The 25,690-nt window shown below is 29.5% G+C and overlaps 1 protein-coding gene across 3 annotated transcripts in view; it reads right to left on the bottom strand.

The window, feature by feature from the left end:
* The window catches only part of LOC108758417 (scavenger receptor class B member 1), a 45,279-nt gene that overhangs the window by 7,734 nt on the left and 11,855 nt on the right, over nucleotides 1-25,690 (bottom strand). For 2 of the 3 annotated variants that reach the window (XM_018503390.1, XM_018503389.1), the window contains exons 1-3: nucleotides 20,879-21,703; nucleotides 3,958-4,213; nucleotides 2,592-2,733 (exon numbers count right to left, since the gene is read on the bottom strand). In XM_018503390.1, coding sequence (XP_018358892.1) covers nucleotides 2,592-2,733; nucleotides 3,958-4,213; nucleotides 20,879-21,083 — 603 coding nt within the window. In that variant the 5' untranslated portion in view covers nucleotides 21,084-21,703. Of the gene's footprint in view, nucleotides 1-2,591; nucleotides 2,734-3,957; nucleotides 4,214-20,878; nucleotides 21,704-25,690 lie in introns of those variants that run through there. The other variant, XM_018503392.1, reaches the window with a different exon arrangement.

Below are 25,690 nucleotides of genomic sequence, written 5' to 3' on the forward strand. Positions count from 1 at the left end.
TTGAAGTAGGCATCGATTGCAAACACACATAAATATTTATGAGTAAAAATTCGTCCGCTTAATTTGCGCACTAAATTTGGATTGATCGGCGAAACAATGAAGTTTAACGGAACGCGTTTGTTGAAAGAATGTTACACGGTCTTCTAATTAATAACATAATCATTGCAAAATCATGCGTTATCCGAGAAAACGCGATGTCACATTATATAAGAATGGAATGTACCTATCGTCAATAAACTCGCGCACATAATAAAGTTCTTAAGTCTCTCCGAGAATAGAAGGGTTTTGCGAAACCGATCGTAATTAACGATTTGTTAAAAAATTTACGACGTGCTAGATCGTGTCATATCGAATAAATGAAATGTCGTAGAAATGCCTTGAAGAAGTCCAAGTTTCCATTGAACTTTGGTTGCATCAGCGTGGGTCAGCACTAACTCAGGATCAGAATATACAGACGTGCAGTCGATGACTAAGTTGTTTGATGTTGCAATCGAAATATGTTTTATATTATTATTTTCCGCATATGTAGACTGTTTTTTACGATAACAATACGTGTAGCATTTCGTGGTCCGAATATTTACTAAATTTAATACCTTTATTGCAAAAATATAGCAAGAGATCGATAACGTTGAAAACGTAAGTAACATAAAAAGAAAGGATTTTTATAAATTTGCATACACAACATATATGTATATATATATATGTACAATACATATTTGCATGTATACACATGCATATATGTAGAAGCATACATATTATTAAATTAATTAATAATTAAACTTTATAACGTATTATACAAATATTATGTTAAAAAATATAGCAGGTTGTTTGTATTTAAAGAGATGATACTCTAATTACATCATTGACATAAAGAATGGAACTGATTACAATCTAAAATTACTAAATATGCAATTATAAACAGATGCGGTGAAAATATGAGTTTTTGTTCCTGCATTTATTATTTCATACTTATTGCACTGTTTTTATCTAAGCTATGTTAAGTAATACTCATACGTAAGAGTTTCTTTCATCATGAACTTTATGATCGATATATCGTATTATTTATCTGACTTATAATTCTTTTTATTATGTCTATTGTCACGTCCCGGTTTGCACGCTTATATACACAATGTTGAATAATACTCGATAAATTTTTGAAATTGTTGAATGTGTCGTGAATGTATAAAGCATGTTCCTCGATTAATTATATCCTTTTCGATAATTGGACGTTTCGAATCGCGCGATGCAGAAGATTTTGTTCAGTATCTTATTGATTTATTTGTAATATCTTAAATATTTAACTGTTAATCATCTCTGTAGATAATCAGCTGGAGTTTAATTATTCTTTAATTGCATGTATTAATCACAATCTATGCATCATCTAAAGTCGTGACACATTCTTTTTTTACGATTAGCAATAAATAAATTCTAAAATCTACTCCGTAACGGCATGGCATACAAAAAATTGCAAGCCATAAACTGTAAGAGAATCTCTCTATTGTCACAGTAGAAAACGTAAGGCTATAATATAAGCAGTATAATAAATAAAAAAATATTGATTATTACTTACGTTTTATTGCTTACAAAAATTTGTGATATATAGAAAACTAATTCTCGAAAAATAAAAACATAAATTAAAAAAGATTTAATATCTTGAAAATAATTTGTCTGCGCTCAAAATGAAGTAATATTATATCAGAACAAAACACTCGACATGCTCGCCAAGTTTCATAGAAATGGATGAGGGACAATCATAGCTTCCCCTTTGTTAATCAAACTTAGATAAAAAATTAAAAATTTAAAAATAAAAAAAATATGAATTGGTAACCGCCACGTTCCCGTTTGTGACTCTGAGTTCGGTGCGGTAAGAATACTTACCGTACACAATATCTCTTTTTTTTTTTTCATTTTACTATGTTAATCCATTTATAAATCCTATAATAGGTGTGATTTTTGTAAATTTGTTCATGTTGAATTCGAATCCGCAGCTTATTTCTCCATCATATAACGTGATATATCATATGAGATATTCGAACTTAAAAATGCCCCCGAAATAGGAACTTTATTTTAGAATATTTTGGAAACTTAACATGCTGGAGCAATTTGGGTTATAGATTTGTTTTTAGTATATGAAAAATCTTCGGGATTACATACTGTTATTTCTAGGTCGGTCTGTATTATAAGACGGGATATGTAAGATTTAAAAAAGATCTTGTTTATACTTAATTTAGTATAAGATTATAATATACTTGATACAGTTTGAAATATCGTCTCATTTATCTTATTGTTAGTATATTTACGTGCCCCTGTTAATTTCTAATTAGTTTACTTCAATATACGGAAAGGGAAATAGAAAGTAATTATTGATCTTATCGTACCGTATTTTTCCATTTTTAACAAAACCCACACGTTTCTTAGCGTCAGTGAGCAGTCATTTTTGCACGATCAACAGGTTCGATTATCAAAATGAACGTGCACATTAATCCCATTTCGTACATTCATTCGATAAGATAACTTTTCTGAGGTCTCTCTCTCTCTCTCTCTCTCGCCATATAATTTACGATTTACAAGAGTAATACTTTATTACTTACGAACAGTGCAATGTTTGGCATTATTACGAGATCCTCTTCCGTGCCGTTGCTCATTTCTGGAATATACTTCAGTGGATGCACTGGTATTGCCGATAACGTACCATTGTCATTGAAAACTACATTTGAATGCTCAAATGATTCTCTGCAAGAAGATATAATAATAGAATAACATTAATATTAATAGAACAATATTAATAAAACAATGTAATAACAGAATAATATTAATTATTCATTTGTTATTAGATACATGAAATTATGTGTTTAGAATACGTTCTTTTGCGTCTCATATACATTTTTAAAAAACACTTTGCGGTATAGAAAATCAAGTGTGTCTTTATACAAATAAATTTTTATCGCATAGAAATGCTATTAATAGAAAAATTTAAATATATATATTTATAGGAATTATAGAGACTATATATATAGAAACATATTTGAACATTATATTATTACGCATATAATGGAATAGAGAAATATTATTATAATTTATATAAAGCGAATTTATTTAAATATTGTTAGAATATGAATTCAAAGATTTGAAAAGATTTGGAAGAATTATTTTTGGAACACATAATTTCACAAAATCTGTTTAATTTATAAATTTTATTGTGCTATTTTATGCGATCCTTCTCTTTATATTTCTCTCTTATTAATTTTACAAGCGTGCGTTTACTCTTAACTGAAAGATCAACTGATAATGAATAGGTCTTGAGTTACTTTGATTCAAGAACGATCATATTTCAACGCGTTGCACTCGCCGTTTGGTCAGGTGAGTGAAACGCGTTGTAATGCAAATTTACTTCATTTAAATGCCGAGAATAAAAAACAAGAATACAATTGAATGATTGTCTTGAAAGGATAAGTGATACAGAAAACACGAGTAAACTAGACCGTGTCAATTTATTAATTATTATTTACGAGGTAATTCATTTACTTCTTTCTTGAATGTCTGAGAACGGACGAGAAGGTCCGACCTTCGCTTTCCACAATTATGCAAGAATTTTTATTGTAGGAATATATCATTTCCGCTGGAGTTTTCCATTCTGATAACTCAATTTGTCTTTTTTTTTTTTAATACCTTGCAAGTGACACGTAATTGAATTTGTTTAAGTCATTTAAGTCATTTAAAATCACTTATATCGTATAAATATTTAAAAGAACAAAGATGTCAAAATTATTTCATCACATAATTGAGATGAAAGTAAATAAGTGACGAAACACAGAATTAATGTAATTATGTACATGTAATAATAAGTTGATGCATTAAATGGATCATGTTTTATTCATTTTTTACTCGAACTACAAAACAATAATTTACATAAAGCGCGTTTCTGTAAACAAGATTTAATAAAATTATGCCATTTACTTATACACATAGGGCCCAATTTCTTGAAATCGTAACTTGTTCGCCTCGCCGCTTAGGTACTCGTCGTGGTTTGTTACATTAAACAAGTAGATCTTAACGTAGAGGTCGACATCGGGTTTTCGCCAATACTCAAAAATCTCACCGCCGTCGCCGAAGATTATTTTCCATCTGAAGAGTAATTCATAAGGGTCGCACAGCAGTATGAAGCAACCGCTTGCGAGGCCAAGCAGACTGAGAATTATGAGCATGAAGATATCTGTGGGCAAAAAGGGGAAAGATGTTATCCAAGCGGAATTCATGAGGAATCTGCTGAAATTATAGTGAAGCTATAATCAGATAGCATTCTAACAAGGCTGTTTTCATGCTCTTATTCCTCGTGCTGCCCGTCTACATACTCTGATTTCGTCGTCGTTCTCTTGTGAAATTTCCCATGCGATAAAATTGCTTCCTATGTAACAAGTTTGAGAAGATGCTCGATATTTATGTACTTCTGCATCTGGTAAATAAGAAGTTTGAAAAGATACTTTGCCTTTGTATATTTTATCAATATCTTTAATGATTTTTTGATAATGTACAATATTCATTTGAAGTTATCGACAACAACATAAGTAGATTTTTTGTATTTAACGTTAAAGATCCAAGAAGCTTTACCGTTAAATATTACAATATAGATTCTATGCAATTTCTGTTGAATGTAATTATGAAATTTCCTTTATCCGAGTGTAAGATATTAAATATGTTAAGCTAGCTAGCGTAACGGAGCAGTTGCGAAATATAATTAATTATTTCTGTGAAGTGATTCATTGGGACACAAATATTACTACTTCTTGTATTTTTATACCTTAATTGCATTTACGAATTTACGAGTTCCAACCACAGCATTAATCTTAATAATTTTGATTGCAGATAAAAGGCTTAGATGAATATATTGCAGCAACTTTCACAGATCTTTCGAGATTTCGTAATTTATGCTTGTTGATAGAAATACCTTGCTTTTCTTTGACCGACGAGTCGCAGCATCGTAATTCTTGCAGCGGACATTATTGCGATATTGGAATTACAATGAAGGGTCAATCTATAGTGAACAAATAATCTCTTGATCGTACATATGTTGCGCGATACTCTTTATAACTTTTTGCGAGGATGAAAAACGGTACTCGATCGTTTACGATGGTTCACGATGAATGCAATCAAGCACTTTGAAACTGAGAGATCGACTTTCTGCTTAGCGCACGCGCGTTATTTTATCTTCAACATAGACAAAGCTGATGTCAATTTGCTCTTATGTAATAATCAATGTCTTAATATAACTAAAGTTGCATATTAGTTATTTATAATAATTGTTAAAACTTATCAATAAACATTTATAGCTATGCCATAGCCTCTTATTTTTATTATTTTGATTTTTAATTTATTTAAGCCTTGTTATTGTTTTTTCTTTTTGATAATTTATGTGTATAAACGCCTTTAGAAGAATACTTGAGACTAAATTTTAAATATAAATTTTAATTAAACTAATAAATTCCATGTTTTTAATTTTTCTTATTGATAAAATTTGGAAGCTCTGCATATTGTTTTTTTTTATTTTAATATGAATTCACACATTTTTAAAACATTATTCCAAAAAAAATAAGCAATTGATTTATTATAGAGACAAATCAGTTTTTTATTTAATCTAATAATCTAGTATTTCTTTATACACAATGACCTGTAATTTAATGATCAGAATAAAGAATATTAAATTTAAAAGGAAAATTAAAGTTTACGAATTGTTTACATTGATTTTAAATAATTTTATTTCTATTATTTCTGTTTTAATATAATAAATAACAGTAAGATTAAAGCTAATAAAAGTCAGTGCAAAAATGGGTGCGCATAAATCAGAATTCACAATACGTCAGAATCTGCTACAGTTTTGGGAACCTGAAAGTGATTCATTATGGACAGATCGTTTAAACAATATTGAGCGTGAATATATGTAACTTTGCCGAAGATAATTCCAAAGAGAATGGAAATGTTCAAAAATTCGTAATAAAACATCATTTATTATTATGAATTATTTTATTATTTATTATTATGAATTAATATTTATGCGCATCCATTTCCGCGCTGACTCTCATTAGCCTTAATCTTATTGTTATATTAGTTTAAAAATTGAGAGTCCGATTTAAATTATCTATAATTTTCCTGTTTTAATGTTACTGTTGTATTTTTTAAGATACTTTTTAAGAATAGTGAAATTATTAAATCTAAATAAATATTTTTTAACAATTATATTATTAATTATTCTATTCTGATATTTGTACATATATTTGTTTATTGTGTGTAACTGTTTACGCTAAGGCAGTACTATGCAAATTGCGTACTACGCAAATCCTTGGAGTACTAAATTTATTACGTCAATGTTAAGCATATCTGCGAATATCTGCGTATTATTATGATATCATATATAACTGCGGAAAACGATGCTAGAAAAAACCTTGGATCTTTAAGATTAGATACGGAAACTTTTATTTTGCTTCCGATATTTTTTCAGCGATGATGAATTGTTACTTTTTCGCATGAATAATTTGTAGTTTAACGCAAAACCACTCTGTCATCAGGTTTAATGTACGGTTTCCTCTATATAACGTTCATGCGGTAGTTTATTTCATGTTGTTTGAATTTTATGATTATAGCATTCTTGCTCGCTAATACTGCATTATACGTACGTAATATTACAGCATTATATGTTCTGTTTTAGTTAATAGTAAGATTTTTCTCGCACACAAATTGATTTTTTTTCGCGAGCATAAAAAACATCTCGCGATTTTTTAGTTCCTTTTTTTACTGAAAATTGTAGTTTTATTATATGAATGAAAATGCCAATCAGAGCCAACACTAATTGTAAGTGTTGTAAATTAAAATTCTTTAATAAAATTTAAATTTAAGATGTTTTGACCACTTTTAGGTCATCTTCAATAATTGATAAATAATGTGGTCGAATTTAAATGGAAGTTGAAGTACCTAATTATCGCAGTCAGATATAATATAATAAAGAAAGTCACGCTGAGATTATACTTTTATTTATATTTATATTCTCTACAACCTTTTATTTTTCTTATTTTATTATTTATTGCTTAAAATTTAGTTTTAGAAAACCTTCGTTTCATCATTCATTAATTATTATAAAAAATATTAGCACATGAAGAATTAATTTTGATCTGATTATATAATAAAACATTATAGCCTTTTCATTATTTATGTAGCTATCAATATCGTAAAATCTCTCTAAAATCCCATTAACATTAATTAAACAGCCAAAAAATGACTAATCAAATCCGTGTTAAAAATCTCGTTATAAAAAATACTTCGTTATATGATTGCGTTATATGATTGCGAGACAACAATTTACAACGAGATAATTTATACAAATTTACAATGTACAAAGTACATTGAAATAAAAGATAGAGATAATACAAAGTACATTGAAATAAAAAGTAGAAATAAAAAATTGTAACGCTAACGTCTGCGATTATTATTGCAATATTTGTAATTGATATAACCATGTATTATATGTCGAATCCTCGTACTATTATAGTATTAGATTAATGATTATAAGCGACATTTTTTTCAGTCAAATGATAGTCTGAATGACAATTGAGAGCGCATATCGCGGCGCTAATCTCTTTTTCCCCTCAACGAACTCAATGACGCGCAACGACTGTGCTACCGTAACAGTTAAGTAATAAGTAATTCTCTCGTGGATCACGCCCAAGATATGCCGACGTATATAATGAGAGAGGAAGTATCATGGGAAAGAATTATTCGCGCGTTTGTTTGCGAAGGATATCGTGCATTGCTCGATATTTATCAAAGGATTAAGGATTATGTCATTGTACCCACGCATCCATTATTTCCATGCAAATGAGCTTTAGATTTTAATAGATAAGAATAAAAAAACAAGACTTTTTTATGTAAGTTCTTTGAAATGGTTACAATCATTGTTACAAATGCGCATTATCTAAAACGTATTATATACGCATATTTATATATGTATATTAATATTAATTAAACAGCTGAAAAATATATGCATATATAACAAAGTAAGTTCTTTTTGATGGAAAGTCAGAGTTGGAAAAGTTACTTTTGTAACAGAAATTGAATACGAGTTCAGGTGTATTCCTTATATTTATCGTTTGCTCCAATTTTATTATTTTTTATACTCAATTTCTATAACAAATACATATAAAGTAACCTATAAAAAGTAACTTATAAGTAACTTATAAAGTAACTTTCCAACCCTGAAAAGTATACAATTTAGAATAAAATTTCTGATTTAAATAATATTAAAATTATTTAATGTTATTTAATAATCATTAAGTTATAATCTTAATTTTAATTGTTACGTTAATATTCTTTGATAGTTATAAAAATTAATCAAGAAATCGAAGAGTTCCTTCCTCAAACAGTTAAGCTGCGTTCGGTAGATATTTGTGTAAGTCATAACTAAAAATTGCAATTAAAGAGCGAAAGTTTTTAATAGTGCATCGCGATTAAGCTATAAATGTCTACGTGTTCGCACATATGTCATGTTACCATAGTTGCTCAGGTAGAAAAGGCATAGAAAAGGCGTTCTGCTCTCTCGCCTATTGCAAGATCGCTGGCAACGTACGGTTGTGTCGTAATAATTTTCCGGTGGTAATCGAGACGCGACTGCAAATGCATGATCAAATAGAAAGCGCATAGTTACGCCGTGGTTCCTCTATTCTACATTGTTTTACACTTAGTATGTACCACATACACAGTAATTATGTCTGAATGTGTGAGACTCGTCGCTCAGCACTTTGTCAGTTTTTTGCATCAATGATGTTACAGGCTGAAAATTTGACATGAAGCACTATTGAGGAAGAAAATATGACAAGGATTGATTCAATAAAAATATCGACAGCTCATAAATGTCAGCTTCTATCTGCAATTATTTAAGAATTATCATTTAATTAACCACGTTAGTTATTCTGTAATTGTTCATTAAGAGTGAATAAGAAGTATGTAAATCAGGTAATAAACTCTTTCCGGCAATTCTCTGCCGATTCGCAATGATGTTTTGATTTTGCGTAACATGAGTATAGTCATCGGTAGTTTACTTCTTCGTGGTTTTCACTGCGACGAGACATAATCTGAGAAAGCGACGCGAGTTTCTCCCGTGCATTTTACTCGTTGTTGCCTCACATTGCCATTTGCAATGAAAATCAATTTGATAATTCTACAGAGTTAGTTCGTCGGATCTTTACTGCGGTCGATTTTATCTACGCGGTTTGTGGTAAAGCGCCGTTTAACTTTGTTCGCGAACTGGTTTTGACCGTGTTTATCCCGCATTCCTTTATCAGGCATTCCTTCATCCTTGTCAACTGGACACTGTTTCGTGCTGATCGCATTTTTGTCAGCATTCTTTATTCCGTGACAGGTCTTTATATAATGCTGATAAATCCGCAAATGGCGGTATTGCAATAGTATAGTATGTACGAGAGTGCCGTTTGCATAACTGGTGTTTAATGATCGTTTTAAGAGTGTCACTTGCTATCTTATCGTTCCTGATTTTTACGCCTGCAGGCGATAGTAGCCGATAATGATTTGCACGTCTTATTCACACATTAACTGACCATATACACGTGCAAACAACTTTTCCGGAATGTCATTTCATCTTATTTCCGTGAAATAAAAATAGTCGTTGTATTCTTCGCATTTCTACGAAGCAAAAATCGAAGCTAATGTGACTATAAAATTTGAATAATTTGAATAATTAAAGATGTAATGTAAAAATGTGTTATTTTGAAAAATAAAAAATTATATTTTTTAATTATGATATCTCGAGATGTTTACCTTTTTTCCTTATTAATTAATTTTTTAAATTATTATAATTAACATCATTATGCATATCATTTTGATATTTTACCTAAAATTACAAGTGTAATAATTAAAATATAATTTTCAAAATAAGTAAAGAAGAAAAATTGTACTATTGGTATAAAAAGTATTCGCATACTTGAGAAATTTATAGTTTTCACTGCAAAAACTAGTACAACACTGATGCATATATTGAGTGCAATTGAATGCAAATTAATTCACACATTTTTTTAGTGTTAATAAATAATTTAACTCTTTTAATTACATATTCTTTATTGTTATAATAACTTCATAATCTTGAAAGGATTAAATTATTATTAACACTAAAAATATACAAACTGATTTGCACCTAATTGCATTAGTTTTCTCACAACCAATGGAAAACGCTTATTAGTTTCTACAATCATAAATAAGTGAAACTTTTTTGTCTTTTAGGATAGAATGTAATTGTTGTATAAAATTGTTACTTAGTGTTTATTTTTTACAAATAAGACTTTTTCATAAAAATTTCTCCTGTATATGAATATCTTTTGCATTCATTATATGACACATTTATTTTTAACAAAACAGTACAGAGCTGATATAGTAGAGAAAGAATTAATTACTAAAACCTAAAAATTGAATTAAATAGTACAATATTTTATGCGTCAATCTGTATATATGTATTTTTCAAGATACATTGCTATTCAAACGGAATTAATGCTCATTCATGGAATAATCCCAGAATGAAGCGGGATTATTCCATGATAGTCAACAAACAGGTTTTTATGAACCGTAATTAATAAATATTCCCACGTGTAATTGAGTTTATTATCTCCAATCTGAAAATTTCTGCTGGTAGATTTTGTCGCTACTTTGTAGCGAAACCGGTTCTATAATTGATCCTTTTTTTTTAGTCAACAAGTCTTTAATGCCTATTTGTGATAGAAAAAATATTCCACTGCATATTTGAAGTGCATCTGTATGTCATTAGATTTACCGTTGGTTTTCCTGTCAATTCCCGCAAAAGTAATTACAGTTAAATAAAGATAAATGCGTCATATGATATTCAAATTGGACAGAACCTTATATGACCATTGTATTCCATCAAATAAAAGTACAATGAGATCTTCTTTTGTATAGAGAATGATCTTGAAAGTTAATTTTAAAATAATAAATTAAAAAATGTATTTTTTATTAAAATTTATTCAATTTAAGATTAAATTTTTCTTAAAATCTGAATATATTTTGGATTACATTTTATTCATACAAACTTTATATAAACTTTAGTTTATCTTAAAAGAATTCATTAATTGATATTATAAATTTGTTTAAAGTAAAAAATTGAAATATTATGAGAAAGAGATGACATTCCATAAGTCGTTTATTAAAGAAAAATCGATTTCATATACATTGGAATTTATAGAAAATTTCTATGTTTGAGAAGGTACAATATATCTGATAGAAGTACCACACATTTTCATACTTTATATATACATGTAAACTCATAAAAATGATAATTAGGAAGATAAGTGCTAGCTATCGTCTGGATGGACGGCTGTTTTAGATCAATGGTGAACTTATGTATTGTGCAGCATGAGAAAGCACTAGACGGGGAAGATACATCGCGTCTGTAACTTGACAGCTGACTGCCTGGTCCATTCATGACTCGTATCCCGTTAAAGTAGATCGCATACAACGAAACTTCTTCAGATACGACGATGATACATTCCTAACGCGCGCGTGGGACCGGTAATCATTGACTAAGCTACTTGTTACGAACAACTCGTGATCTGAATGGCAAAAATGATAGAGACTGCATTTAAATGGTTTTATTTCGGCTCATCTACTATGGTGAATCACATAGGTATCTACGTCTCTTATAAATATTTAACAAAACTCTCTTTCGTATTTACTTATTTTCGTATTTTCGAAGAAACTTAATGCTGGGGCAAGTCTACTGCTGAGATATAACACGGTTTCTCTAAGGTCAACAAGTTAAAATAATTAAGATAAAACGCAATCCCGGAACTTTTTTCTAAACAAAAAATGTTTCACGACGCAATTCTTAAACCAAAAATAGGGAACACTACTAGTCATTCTATCTTTTAATTTTGATAACATTTAAATTTAATTACAATATAATGCAAATAGATAAAAGAATCTATTAAATGCGAGGTTTTTTGTGGAGATTATATTAGTTATTTGCTACAATAACGATATAATTTAAAAAATGTCATTTTTTTAATTGCCTGCAAAGAAGAAAATCATTATACAAGAAGCATAAAGAAAAAATAAAAAATGTACTTTATAACAAAGTAATTTTATTTTTTTATCATCAATTATTATACTAAAATTGCATTTTAAAATTTGTGTTATCAAGTTTAATGATTCAGAATATTTAAATTTATTTTCTGGGAAATTTAAAGAAAAACCTAGTTTTTTATGTTATGTCGTTGTTAAAGCAAATGAGTGATGTACTTTTTCGTAAGATGATCTTTCGGATTCAATTTTATTTTTGTTTAATGAGCACTGAGCAGTTAATTATTCAATTTAATAAAGATTTTCATATAAGTAATTTTTTGTTCCCTGTATAATAATTTTGCTGCAGATGTAGCGCTTGCGCACGCGCGTGTCAAGTTCTATAATAAAATGACCTTTAAAATGTACGTATCGTATAATACATATTTTATTCGCGGAATTGCTAAATATTCACGTCTCATTCGAAAAACAAACGTCCATGCAAAATGAATTTTGAGTACTGACAATCAATTATGGAACACAACCATAGTTTTAGTATTTATTTTTTATATGAAAAGTATAAATACATTTTTAACTTCAAAATTTTGCAGGGATCATATAGCCAATATCTTAGCTATCGCTTCATAAAATCGCTCGCTCGAGACTTCGACGTCTATCATTACTTATCTTGACATGCTTTCTTTTTCTTTTTTACGGTTTCGGTTATTAACGCGGTAAGCATCGCGTTGACTGCTTTTTTATTTGACACAGTTATCATGTAGTCCGCAAATTTTAAATCGGTCAACGACTTTTATTCAAAACGAGAGTAAAAGAGTATGTCATGTGCGTGCGGCACGCTTTTGACCGGCTTCTACTTTCACGCACGCATATGAAAGTAAATCATTCACGCTTGTGCGGTAATATTTATCCGATTCCCTTTTCTTGCATCTCAGTGCACAAGATAAGTACGTTCAAAGCTAAATATAACTAGTCTGTTTATTGATCAAACACTTTTATTTTTTGTGCGATATGTCTTTTTCGTCTAGACTCTAGTTCATTCTATTTTGTAATTACGTTAATAACTGGGAACTGGGCAATTACTGCTGACCGATAATAATCAATAAGATTATATCTTCACTCAATTCTATTTCAGAAATACGTTCTCTGGATTTCGTCATTAGCTTCAACAAGCGGCTTAAATTATAAATTTATTTATAAGTTTATAGTTGCGTAAATAGCCGAACGCATTACAAATCTTATAAATTATAGCTAATCATTATTTGTAAATTATGTTGAAATCCGTAGAATAGTGATATAATATAGCATTTACAAATTTACCTACTTGAAGTATCAAAAATTAATTAATTATTATTAGGTATTTCTGTACACACTTGGTCTGCAAAGTATTTTGGAAACTGTGTGGAATTATGTGCGAAGGAATCTGAAGTCATACGAATCGCACACGTAAATGAAATTTCACTGGAAGAAAAGATTGGCTGAATATGGCATTGGGTTTTGAATTGGTTGCAGTAGCCAATTTTTGGTTGTGTTAACCTATCGAAATCCTACACTGACATTGCAAATAGGCTAACGCAACCAAAAATTGGCTGCAGTAACAAAAAATTAGTTGCTGCAGTCAATTAAAAATGCTATGCCATATTTTACTACCTAATTTGCTGCAGCAGCCAATCTTTTCTTTCAGTGTATGTATATAATTATAATAAAAAAAGTTAACACGAATTTAATCAGAATAGCTCTGCTAGTACTAAAACTGGTTGGAACCGGAACTCTAAATAATTTAGTCGCAACATACTGAATTAATTTAAATTAAATTAAAGCGCAAATGACAAATTTTAGTGATAAACATTTTTTTGCGATGACAAATTTTTCCATGTTGGATTCTCCATTTTGAATTTCAAAAATTTGATTTCAGATTCGGATTTAGTTTGACCTTAAAAATTTTGCTACTAAAATCTCTCATTACACAGTTCTTAAAACTTTTTCTTCAAAAACATTTTTGGCACAGAACGTTTTTCTTTGCGTGACTACGCAGAAATTATCTCGGTGAAAAAAAAACGTACAGTATTAAAAAAAATATATTTTAAAGATAAAAGTTGGCACTTTAAGATGGCGTAAACGAAAGTAGAAAAAAAAATTTACTTCGCTAGCAAAAATAACACAAATATGTCAAAAAACGTTAATTTTGACACCTTTAACTTCACTTTTCTTACAAACCTGACGTGATAGAGCAATTTTATTACCGGATTCGTGTTCAGCGCGCGAAAATACATTGGAAATGGTATCTTTTATTCAAACAGCAAAAATCACGTCAAGCAGTGTTATCATACCTAATTGCAGCATAATTAATATTTCGAGATAAGATTCAGTGAACTGAGAATTAAATAATAGAAAATTATTCCCACGTTATCGATTTTCAAAGATTTATGCGATTGTAATTAGAAAAAATAAAACTTGAATTTATTTAGTCATTTATTTATTTATTTTAAAGCTATTTATAATTCTTCATTTTGACAAAAAGTGGCTCTTTGAAAAATGAATTTATAATTTCTTAAGTATAAAATTATTTATAAGTTTGATCAAGACTCTCAACGAAATGCGTGCGTCTCGAGTAACCAAGCGTGAAACGTGACTTGCTGTCAAACGGCTCATCAAATCAGGGATTACAAACAACGGACCACGTTCTTTTGTTTCGATAATTAGGGACATCTGTCAATTGCAATCTCTTCCATGAAAGAAAGCGACAGTCCATGAATAAGAAATTAAAAATATACCGAATTGTTTGCGTCTGATGGTTCTTTTAGGCTCAACTGTATAATGTAGATTGTTTCCGCATGCATTAACAAACAGCATGCCGGCACGTATTGTCGTACTATCAATACGCTTTTTGAGGTTATCTACAGCATTAAGTTTTCAAAATATGAAACGTACGAATGTATTCGCCGTTACGAGGCGATTGTCTTTTCGCGCAGGTTAACTCATATAAATCCGAAAATTTTTTTGTTGTCCATAAAAAAGTTGCATTTAAATCAGTAATTAAATATGAAATATTTAATAAAGATTTTAGAGATTAATTTCTTCGTAATAATAAATTAATGTTATTTAGCAAATTCAATATATTTTATGATTAATATATATATTATTTAATATTTTATATTTTTATATATATTAAATATCTGCTACGCAAAGACGTTAATAATTTTGAAAGCAGTTTATTATGAACGATTATTTATAATATTTTGTATATTGCATTGATCGTTTTTGAATTACCGTATAACATATCTCATGAATTTTACACGTGTAGAAAAAGATAGAACTATTAACAGAGTTATAAAATCTAGGGAAAAGAGATAAAATAAACAGATTTTAATTATACTTTATTTTAATTATGCAATAAAAAATGTGTTTAAGATCAAATTAATCGCATGTTGACGTCAAAACAAAATTACATTTAATGATTTTCAAGAATGGCAGGAATTAATGCAAAATCGCGAGATAATTAACAAAATAACCTTGTAAATAATAATCTTGTAAATCCTTATTCCTTTTTTTTTCGTGTAAAATCCCTTTTGCCTGCGAATATGTATCATTATAGTATTAGGATGTGTAGAGATTTTCTTTTTTCGGTATTATTATTATTATTATCCTGCTGCACAAGTCAAGCGTTTAGTAAGTCAAAGTCAACTCGTTTTTCAAAGATGCAATATAAATTAAGAATTCAATGATGGAACATTAGTCAGTCATTATTATTAACAGTAATCAATGTAACACAGAAAGAAGATGGACAATATTGATTACGTTCATAGCTAGATGTTAATTAACATGTGTTTTTTACATGCTTCTTCTTTTCTTGTCAATTTACTTCTTATGCATTAGTTTTTATTAAATTCAAATTTTATTTCTCAAAAAATATTTACAATATTCTTTAATTACCTCCCAGCAAACGAGAATGGATTGAAATGTATTCAAATTTTCAGAAATACGGATTTATGAATGTTAAAATAAATCTTTTTTAATCCTGAATGTATTTTTATTCTTTTATAGGAAGTTCATGAAAAAAATGTTTATTTCTTTTCAATCTTGAGTGCATATTTATTCACTTATAGGAATAGCATGGAGTATATTTTTATGCTTTTTAATATAAAAATAATATTATAGTATTTTATGTGCATCGTGAATACTGTTTAATTACAAATTCTGAATAGAAAATGCAGTTTTTTAATCCAGTTGAATCTAAATGTCAGCCATTTTTATGCATCATGAATACCGTTCAATTCAAAATTCTAAATAGGAAATGCAGTTTATTAATACAATTAAATAAAAAAAAGGTTTTCTTTTAAAATGGGTCATGAATATTATTCAATTCAAAATTGTGAGTAGAAAATCCATTGTTTCATTAAAAAATGCATCATGAATGCTACTTTATTCAGAATTATGAATAAGAAATTTTTCGTTTTAATTCAACTGAATTAAAAAAAAGTTTACCGTAAAAATATATCATGAATTTTACTTCATTTAATAGTTAAAAGAAACATAAAAAGAACTACGTAAATACATATATATAATAAATGTTACATATATAAATTACTTATTTTTAATTAATTAATTAATTGCTTTTATGTATATTTCATATTAATACGTTTCCTTCATTATACGACTAGCGTATATTTTTTGCATAAAAGTTTTAAAATAATAACTATAGAAGTTTATAATTACTACTTAGATTTATTTAAACTTTTAAACGTATAAAAATGTTTTTTTTTATATGGAATCCAATTTTTATGGATTTAAAATACGAATTCGAATGGATTGAAAATTTCCAATTCATTTCAATCAATTTTCGTTTGCTGGGCTACCCATAAGAAAAAAAACTGAATAGTGTTTCTCATAATTTCAATAAACTGTTTTACTATACAGTAACTGACGATATTTCATCGATTACTGATGCAATATCATCAATTATTGATAGAACTAATCAGTTTATTGGAACATTAATCAATTCTTTTTAAAGGTGCTTTAAAACACTCATATAAAATCGAATTACTTTTTTAAATATTCATAAACAAACAAAAGTTGGGATGTATACACCTTCTTTCAAATATTTTTTATATTGTATTTCGACGTATATGATCTCATATTTTGATATAAAAGTTACTACACTTAAAATGTATGCCTCTTATTCTTGGATACGCAGAAATATTCTTTTTCCGGTATTCAAAGCGTGAAAGAATTCGATTGTTTGTTTAGTTGTTTTCTGCTCCTTCTTCGGGAAGGAGCTATTATACCCGCGACAAATTACATACTGCGGATTTAACCAGCGGTGCAAGTGCACTTTGCGATTTTTGCAATTACGTTGGTATGTATATTGTATAGTCGTGTGAAAATTTTTGCCGCAAAATTTTTAATGTTGCAATCCGTGGAAAGTCACTTGCGCAAGGCTAAAACTGAGCTATTTGATCGAAATAGTTTGCAGTTACAATTTTCGGTCCAGCCTCGCCTTTTTCCGTATTTGTGAATTGTATCATGTAGTTTTACCGGTTTATTTGACGTAATCACGCATTCGCATCTCGAATTGCTCGATTTTAGACTGAATTCCTATCGCATTGGAAAGACTGCGTTTTTTTTTTCGTCGAAAAACCGAGTGCAATTTATTCTTGATACACACAAGAACATTTATTCGTAAAACGCGGACATGCATGCAGGGCCGCTGCTGACGCACAAGGCATCTTTATGCGAAAGGGATTTTGTTAACCCTCTCAATATGACATTTTGTTCACCAATCTCTTAAACAATATGTATTTTTAAAAATAATTTTTTAAATATCTTGAGATGTAATTTTTTATTTTTGTTTTAGAGTATTAGTCATGTACTTTTTCTTTAGGACAAAAATGTAAAAAGAATTTTTACTATTAAAAGTAATAGAAAAATTTTCACTTTTTATTTGTCGGCCAAAGAAAAAAATTAATATGATCGGCTGAAATGACTTAATACACATGTCTCTGTATGTACTGAAAGATTTTAATAGTATTGAAAAATAAACAACTACTCCATCCAATATAACAAGTATCTATATAAGTACCTACAAAATTAAACGACCAAAACGTACACATAATTGGCATTAAAAGTGGACAATTGATTTTTAAATTTTAATTTGACGTCTTTTCTCCACACAAAGCGCTTTTGTGCAGTGTAAAACTTGCATACCTTGAAGCGGCCCTGCACGCATTCCTTTACGGGGATTTCCCGATTCATCTCGAAGAGAACTACAGGTATAATACCTACACTACACGCATTTTTATATAATATATATACGACAATCTTTCCTCCTTCATAAATACATACTGTTTTTTTAATCGATTTTATTCATTTAATTTTAGAATAAAATTTGGAGACCTGAAATCCATAGAATATGTTAAATAACGACCAGTTAAATCTTATTGATTTATTTTCTTTGGAATGTATCTTTTTTAAATTCAGGATTCAAAATTATCATGATATTTACATAAATATTTAAAAAAGTCTGATATTTATTAAATTGTTTAATCTAACATAAATGTAAGATTATGACAGTTTTATTATTTCCAAAAAATTATTGCAGATTTTTTATAGATAACTTAATTTTTGTAAAAGAGTTAAATAATTGTTTAATTAACGTTGGTTAGAAAGATATCATCAACTGAAGAGTTTTTTTCTGTAACAACTATTTCAGCTGCTATTTGAAAAAAAAAATACAATATAATACAATATACTTGATTAAAAATACCTTATTAAAAATACAATATACCTTATTATGCAATGTAAATTTGATGAAATGATCGATTAAAGAAAAAACAGTAAAAAATAAAACAAGAATTTTCTAAACTTAGTTGGGAAAACCATAGTGTTGGAGAAAACATGTGAGGTTACCCTGGCGAAAATAAAAATCCGAGCGTACGTCGAATGTAAGGGAGAGTGACAGTACAAACGAAGTTTCTAGAAGACGAAAATTGAGACGATACGTGAAAGGCGTTTACTCTTCTTTTACTCGTCTCAATTTTCGCCTTCTAGAAGTTTCCGTTACGCTTCTTTCACTGTCCCCATTCGATTTACGTTTCAATCTTTTAATTTCACTAGAACAATAATATAGAGCGTTGTAGCTATTCATTTTAAATGATTGGGTGCATTCAGCACTATGGATCACTAAACGCTTAGATATTAAATAATAAATAATCTTTAATATTATATTTTTTACTTACTTATAAGTAAGAAATATAATATTAAAGATTACCTATAATAGATAAGTTAGTCTACATTACAAATATAATAAACATATTAATACTTTTGAGGTGTTTTCACGGTTATTTTCTTCAGGATACCAAAGGATTTGAGGATTAGCGCCGTGTCGTGATCCATTGCTAATGCCGTTTCGTGAACTTTGCCGTTCACTTCATCAGGGCGAGGAGCGCATTGATGACACGGTAATATGGCGTGATAATCTGCAAATCCTTTGGCATCTTTGAATAAACATATTTTTTTTATGCTCATCGAGAGCTCAGTGAACGGTCTGTGGTATTGAATGCGCCCATTAATTGTAGAACTGTGTGTAAATATAGCATAATACATATATAATATATAAATATGTATATATTATTATGATATATGTCAACTATATATTGCTGCATTGATAGAACAATACAAGTAAAAAATTAGCATTTTAAGAAAATGAAAAGAAATTGACCCTAAAGCCTTTAGATTTCCTTTTATTACCTAAAAAATGCTAATTTTTTGTATCATTTTTCTATGAACAATATATCCGATATGTTTTTTAACTTTGTTTTCAATATTAATTATTTTATTATTATTGTAAAGTACAATGTTTGACTCAAAATCAATAACATTAATATAAAATTCCAATAACTCATTAAATATCTTTGGATTTCAATAACTCGAAATGATTACCTGCATATTGTCTAAATCACATCGCTAATTTGTCTAAATCACAGAATGGAAATAGACCGAAACGTGTTGCGTGTCTTCCGCATGTACATTTTAATGCTTTTGGTAATACTTAGTTATGATAAATCATTATGCATTTATTACTACTTTTAGATAGCGCCAATTTCTCGTTTTTCCTAAAGGGTCTTTTTTACTTATTATTTCGTTCCGCGCAATTGGGAATTTAATCTGTCACGAGGCTGCTAATTTAGAGCTATTTCGACTCTTACAATTAGAATCCGTCTCAAACAGTAAAAGAAAACATGTATAATTTTAGAATTCAGATCGTAAAACATATGAAATAATTGATCAGTTTAATCTATTAACTTCAAAATATTTCTTTTTAAATGTTAATTGTAATCGTTTAACTACTATTGTAAATGTAATATTTGATTAAAAATTTACAATGTAATATTGATATAAAATATGTAATTATAATATTTATATGATTATAATAAACAACAAGGAGAGTTTGAAAGAACTATAAGATATTCTTTTTCGCGAATTAACTTCCGTGTAAGATTAAAATAAATTTCGCATTTATAGAAACAGCAACTGTGACACATTAAACAGCTACATTAAAATTCACAGTTCTCTATATTCTACTCTCTACTACTTATCTATTATTCTCTTACTACTTATCTGCTTCTCTATATTTTTTCTTCGTATATTATATTTAAAAATCTTACTGTTATTCTTTGTATATATGTAGCATTTATGTAGCCTTGAATCTGCCGGATTGTCGGGCAGGTTGTTGTCCCCGCGAGGAATAAAATAACGCTCTTCGCTACTCGACCCTGAAACGAGACTTCCTCGTACTTACTTTTCGACCAGTTTTGTCTGCTGTCGGAATCCACTGGTAAAGCGGTGTTGAAGAATTTGTTCACCACCACCGAGGACTTTCTTTGAAGGTTTGCTAGCATCCTTGTCTCGTCCTCTACTTGCTTCTCAATATTAGGATTGATATTCACTGATGAATATATTTGACAGCGCGATAAGGTGTTCCAGATCACCATAAGATCTTTCATTTTTCCAGCACAATTGAGTCTGTTGCTACGCGATATACTATATAACGAGAGAAAACTTTTCGGCTTTCATCTACTTGCGACGACTTATTGTCAGTGATTGAGTCGTAACGGCAAGCCACGGCCGACAATAAAGACAAGTCTCCACTTTAGGCTCGATGATAGCTCGCGGCTCCCACGTCGCGGTTTATAATGCCATGTAATTTCAACTAGAGTTGCTCACCGATTATACCCGCAATTTCAACACTCGATTTTTAGCTCGAATTTCGGCTAGGAGGAATTTCAGCCCTTCACTTTCTCCCGCGCTGTCCGATATCCGGCCGATATCCTACTTTGGATTACGGTCTTTTCCGGTCACTATCAAAACTTTTTTTTAAAACTTATTCGGGTTTGAAGGATCCGCGATATGATTTTCAAAAACCACGCGCTTTGAGATAATATTGTTCGACGAATAATATCGCTTTAATTCCAACGGACATTTCAGGTTCGAAACTTTGTTAGTTCCAGAAGAGCTTCGCGCGACACATTGCCGGTTGCTCAAAGTCGTGGCTTTTGTCTACTCCTGACCGACTTCGTCTATACCATCTATCGTATGTCACCTCAATCCCTGCCGGTGCGGTGTGTGCGGCATACGTCCCGGTGCAAGAGTGGCAGTACGAATCAGTGCAGATTTGAAAAATATCGCGCTCCCACTACATTTGTTACCACGCTTGTCGCTGGTTGTCATGGTGGTGGCGACCGGTAAGCACGTCAGATCCCATCCAATCGGGTCACGAGGTTGCAGCCCCACCGCGAGGAGCTTGTGGTACCTGTTAGTCGAGGATCTTGGTGGATCACCGGCTTTATCGGTCGGAGGGAGGCGATATTTCAAGGTCATTGAGTGGTCAAAAGACGCTCGTGTTTCAGGATAATATCACCTGCCCTTTGCGGTCGTGATCGCTTCTTGGAACTATTGGGTCTACCAAGATCGACCTTGCTTTGCCTACGACGATAGAATCATGTTGTATACGGACTTGTTTGCGATTGGAGAGTGTAATATATTATACTCTTCACTTCTACAAAGATTAAGAACCTATGACAATGAGAGCGTCTCTAATGAACGGTATAAATTAAAGAACAGAAGATGTTTGAAATAATTACGACTCAAACGAAATCGTTATTTAAAACACATTTCAATAAATAAAGTTTTTCGGAAAAGAGGAAAAATTATTTCACAATTTAACAGAAAATTATTAATCAATTAAATAATATTGGTACAAGTGTATAATGGAAACATAATCAAATATTCGTTTGTCATTTTTTTCCTTTCACAATTCTTAAAAAACCACCCTTTTAGTTGTGACAATATTTTAGCTGCAAAATTATAACAAATCTTGAATAATTCATCAAAAGTGACATAACTCACATAAATATCGCCAACAATTTATATTTACGTTGATTACAAAATAATTAATTAAAAATAAAACAATTTTTTTTTCAAACTTTGATCATCAAAACTAAATGTATTCTAAATGTACTCTGTAAAAACTTCTTTTTCTTATAAACAATAATAACCTGCTCGTTATTGAATATACTTGAATTTATTTAATTTAATTTTAATATAGTGTTGACATTCTTTTTTTTAATTACAAAATAATATAATTCAAAATGTATTATTCTTGTAGAATGTATTGTAATCTCTTTGAAAATCTTAAGCAACACAAGTATTATTTGATGGATGGACTATGAAATTGAGTTAGCTTACTTTTAACTACTGATACGGTAATTTTTATGTAACTCATCCATGATAATAATTCGAAAGTCACATTTTTGTAGTTGTGTTACTTTTGAAATAAGAAAATGAAACGATGTTATAATTTCGAAAACGTTTGCATTCTGGAGAAAGTACATTTATTAGGTATATAAGCATACTACTTCTCGACGGATTAAAGGTATTACAAAATTGAAGTAAATTGAGGTATTACAAAAGTGGCCCCGAGTTTAATTTGAAATGTGATTTATCTTCCAATTTTATTCACTCTCGATTGTTCCATTTATGAGTTTAAGTTTAAGTTAATCTAAAATAATACATTATTCTAACATCTTATACATAGAATTATACATACATATTAACGTCTTACATAATTATACGATATTGTATGCTATTGCAGATTACTTTTTTACTTTATAAACTGTGGAAAAATAATGTTGCAATTAATACGACACACGTTTCGTTAATCGAAATGATAAAACGCCCGCAGGGAATTCGGGAAATCCAGATTTTAATCCCGGCTGCGGTAACATTTTTTGCAATAAATTGTTTCCAGTACTTTAGAGATGCTTATTAGAAATCAATCATATTAAATTAATTAAATTGCTTGTCAAATTAAGTTATAATAGTACTCCAGCTTCAATCTAACACTGTGTTTTAAAATCAACACGCATACATATATATACACACACACACATATATATATATATATGCATATTGGTTTTAATATATATATAGAGAAATCATATAAAATATGTTTTAATATATATATATATAGACTTTGAATCTCTGAATACAAAAAATTAACCCTTTTGCTTCATCACATTTAGTTTTTTAGATAATTAAAAAGATAGTAGAAAATCTGTGAAAATTAAAACATTTGAAAAAGGGCAAAAATAAATATGACATTAATATGCGATTGCAAAATAATTTAAATATATTTTTGTAAGTTAAATAGTGTAAGAAATAGACAAAAATTTTTCCTGTGTCATACGTGTAATTGGCGACTTGGCCGTTGAGCCTCAAACAGTAGTGAAGGGAACAGTAGGCATCAGCTTAGAATTAATTAACGTCTATTGTTCCTCTCACTATCGCTCGAAGCTCGATGACCGAGTTGCTGATTTCACGTATGAGATTTCAAAAAGTTTTTCTATTTCTTGCATTTTATTTAACTTACCAAAATATGTTTAAATTAGTTTTATAATTATATTTTAATATCATATCTTAAGGTCACATTTTTGCTCTTTTTTCAAATATTTTAATTTTCACAGATTTTCTATCATTTTTCTTGATTATCTAAAAAACTTGACGTGAATAAAACGATTTATGAATTCGGATTCAGCGACTTAAAATCTATAATAAACATTTACTCTGGGTTTGAGATTGTCTTAAATTTTTTTTTGTAGTTTTGTGATAATTAGCGTACGAATATAGTCCTATTCTTTTATTTGTGTTAAGTATTTTTAAATCAGAATAGAAAAGTCGAAACTTATTTTTAACGTCAAAAAGCTATTTTTTATTAATGTTTATATTTAATAGAGTTTTTATTATGTGTATAACATGATTAAGTGCGAGTTGTGAGATATTTGAAGCTTTATATACATAATAAGATCAGCTACCATGCATCTGTTTTATAATGAATTTTTATCTGAGATTGTTTCATGTAGTTATGTATACATAATGATTTTGTCAATCGGAGCGACTTTTCGCGATGCTACTGGCAAGAAAATCAATGCTGCAATTTCTCAAGAAGCAGTCATAACTGATCAATAACACTTATTATACAATTATGATCAATCATACGTTCGTCGCGATAAAGCGCAGTGAGCGCCGAGCATGTGCATTCTTAAATATCTACTTCGTATACTTTCGCATAATCGCGTTTTTTAAAGAAAAGAAATTGTCTTAACATATAAATATTTAAGAAAATAAAAATAATAATTGAATTGTAATTTCCGATGTGTCTCAGGACCTATTAACTGTAAAAATTTTCGCTGACGTTGCATGTTTCACTGTTAAATTATTTTGACCGCGGACAACGCATGATCCACGTCCTTGCCGATCCCGTTCCCGCAAGTTCGTACAGGCCGACGTCATTGAACGCGTATGATGAATAACAATGTGTATCATGATTTTTTTAATGATCCGGTAGTGTAGCTGCAAACCGGTAATATTCATCGATTCCGTGTCGGGAGATTCCCCGGAATTGCCTACGATGTATGACGGTTCTTCCACATATTAAATTCCTCTTTTACTGACGGGTGTTTCCTGTAGTATTTTATGAGTCATTTTTTTGGAATATTAGTACACATACTATTTTCCCATTTACTCGGACATTCCATTTACTAATTCCTAAGTACGTGCGTAAGAACGCTCGTAATTAACTTGTCGAGCATATTTTAAATATTTTAAGGTTTAGATAAATTGAATATATATAGAGGCTCTGTGTGTGTGTGTGTGTGAAAAAATTGGGTTGATAACCTATTGAAGTCGACTAACTGGTTATTAATGCGAAGAAATATGTATTATTATATATATTACAAATTAAACGTGTATACTGTTCGAGCAAAAAATTGCCGTAGGCTAGAGTTTGATATGTATTTGAAATATTTTTATTTAAAACACACTATTTGCAATATAAGCATATTTTGTATTTTTTATTTTAGCGCATCACATAAAAATATTACGTATTTTGTATTTAAAATCGAAAGATTGAAAGCTTTTTGTATCTTGTAATTTAAATAATAAGGTTGATTATCAATGTTAGTATTTGAAATACAAAATACAAAATACTTTCATAATCTTTTGTTATTAATACTAAAATATAAAATACAAAATACTTTTATATGCTCCCATGAAA

This window comes from Trachymyrmex cornetzi, unplaced genomic scaffold (genome assembly GCF_001594075.2).
Source record: "Trachymyrmex cornetzi isolate Tcor2-1 unplaced genomic scaffold, Tcor1.1 scaffold156, whole genome shotgun sequence".
Classification (NCBI taxonomy): domain Eukaryota; kingdom Metazoa; phylum Arthropoda; class Insecta; order Hymenoptera; family Formicidae; genus Trachymyrmex; species Trachymyrmex cornetzi.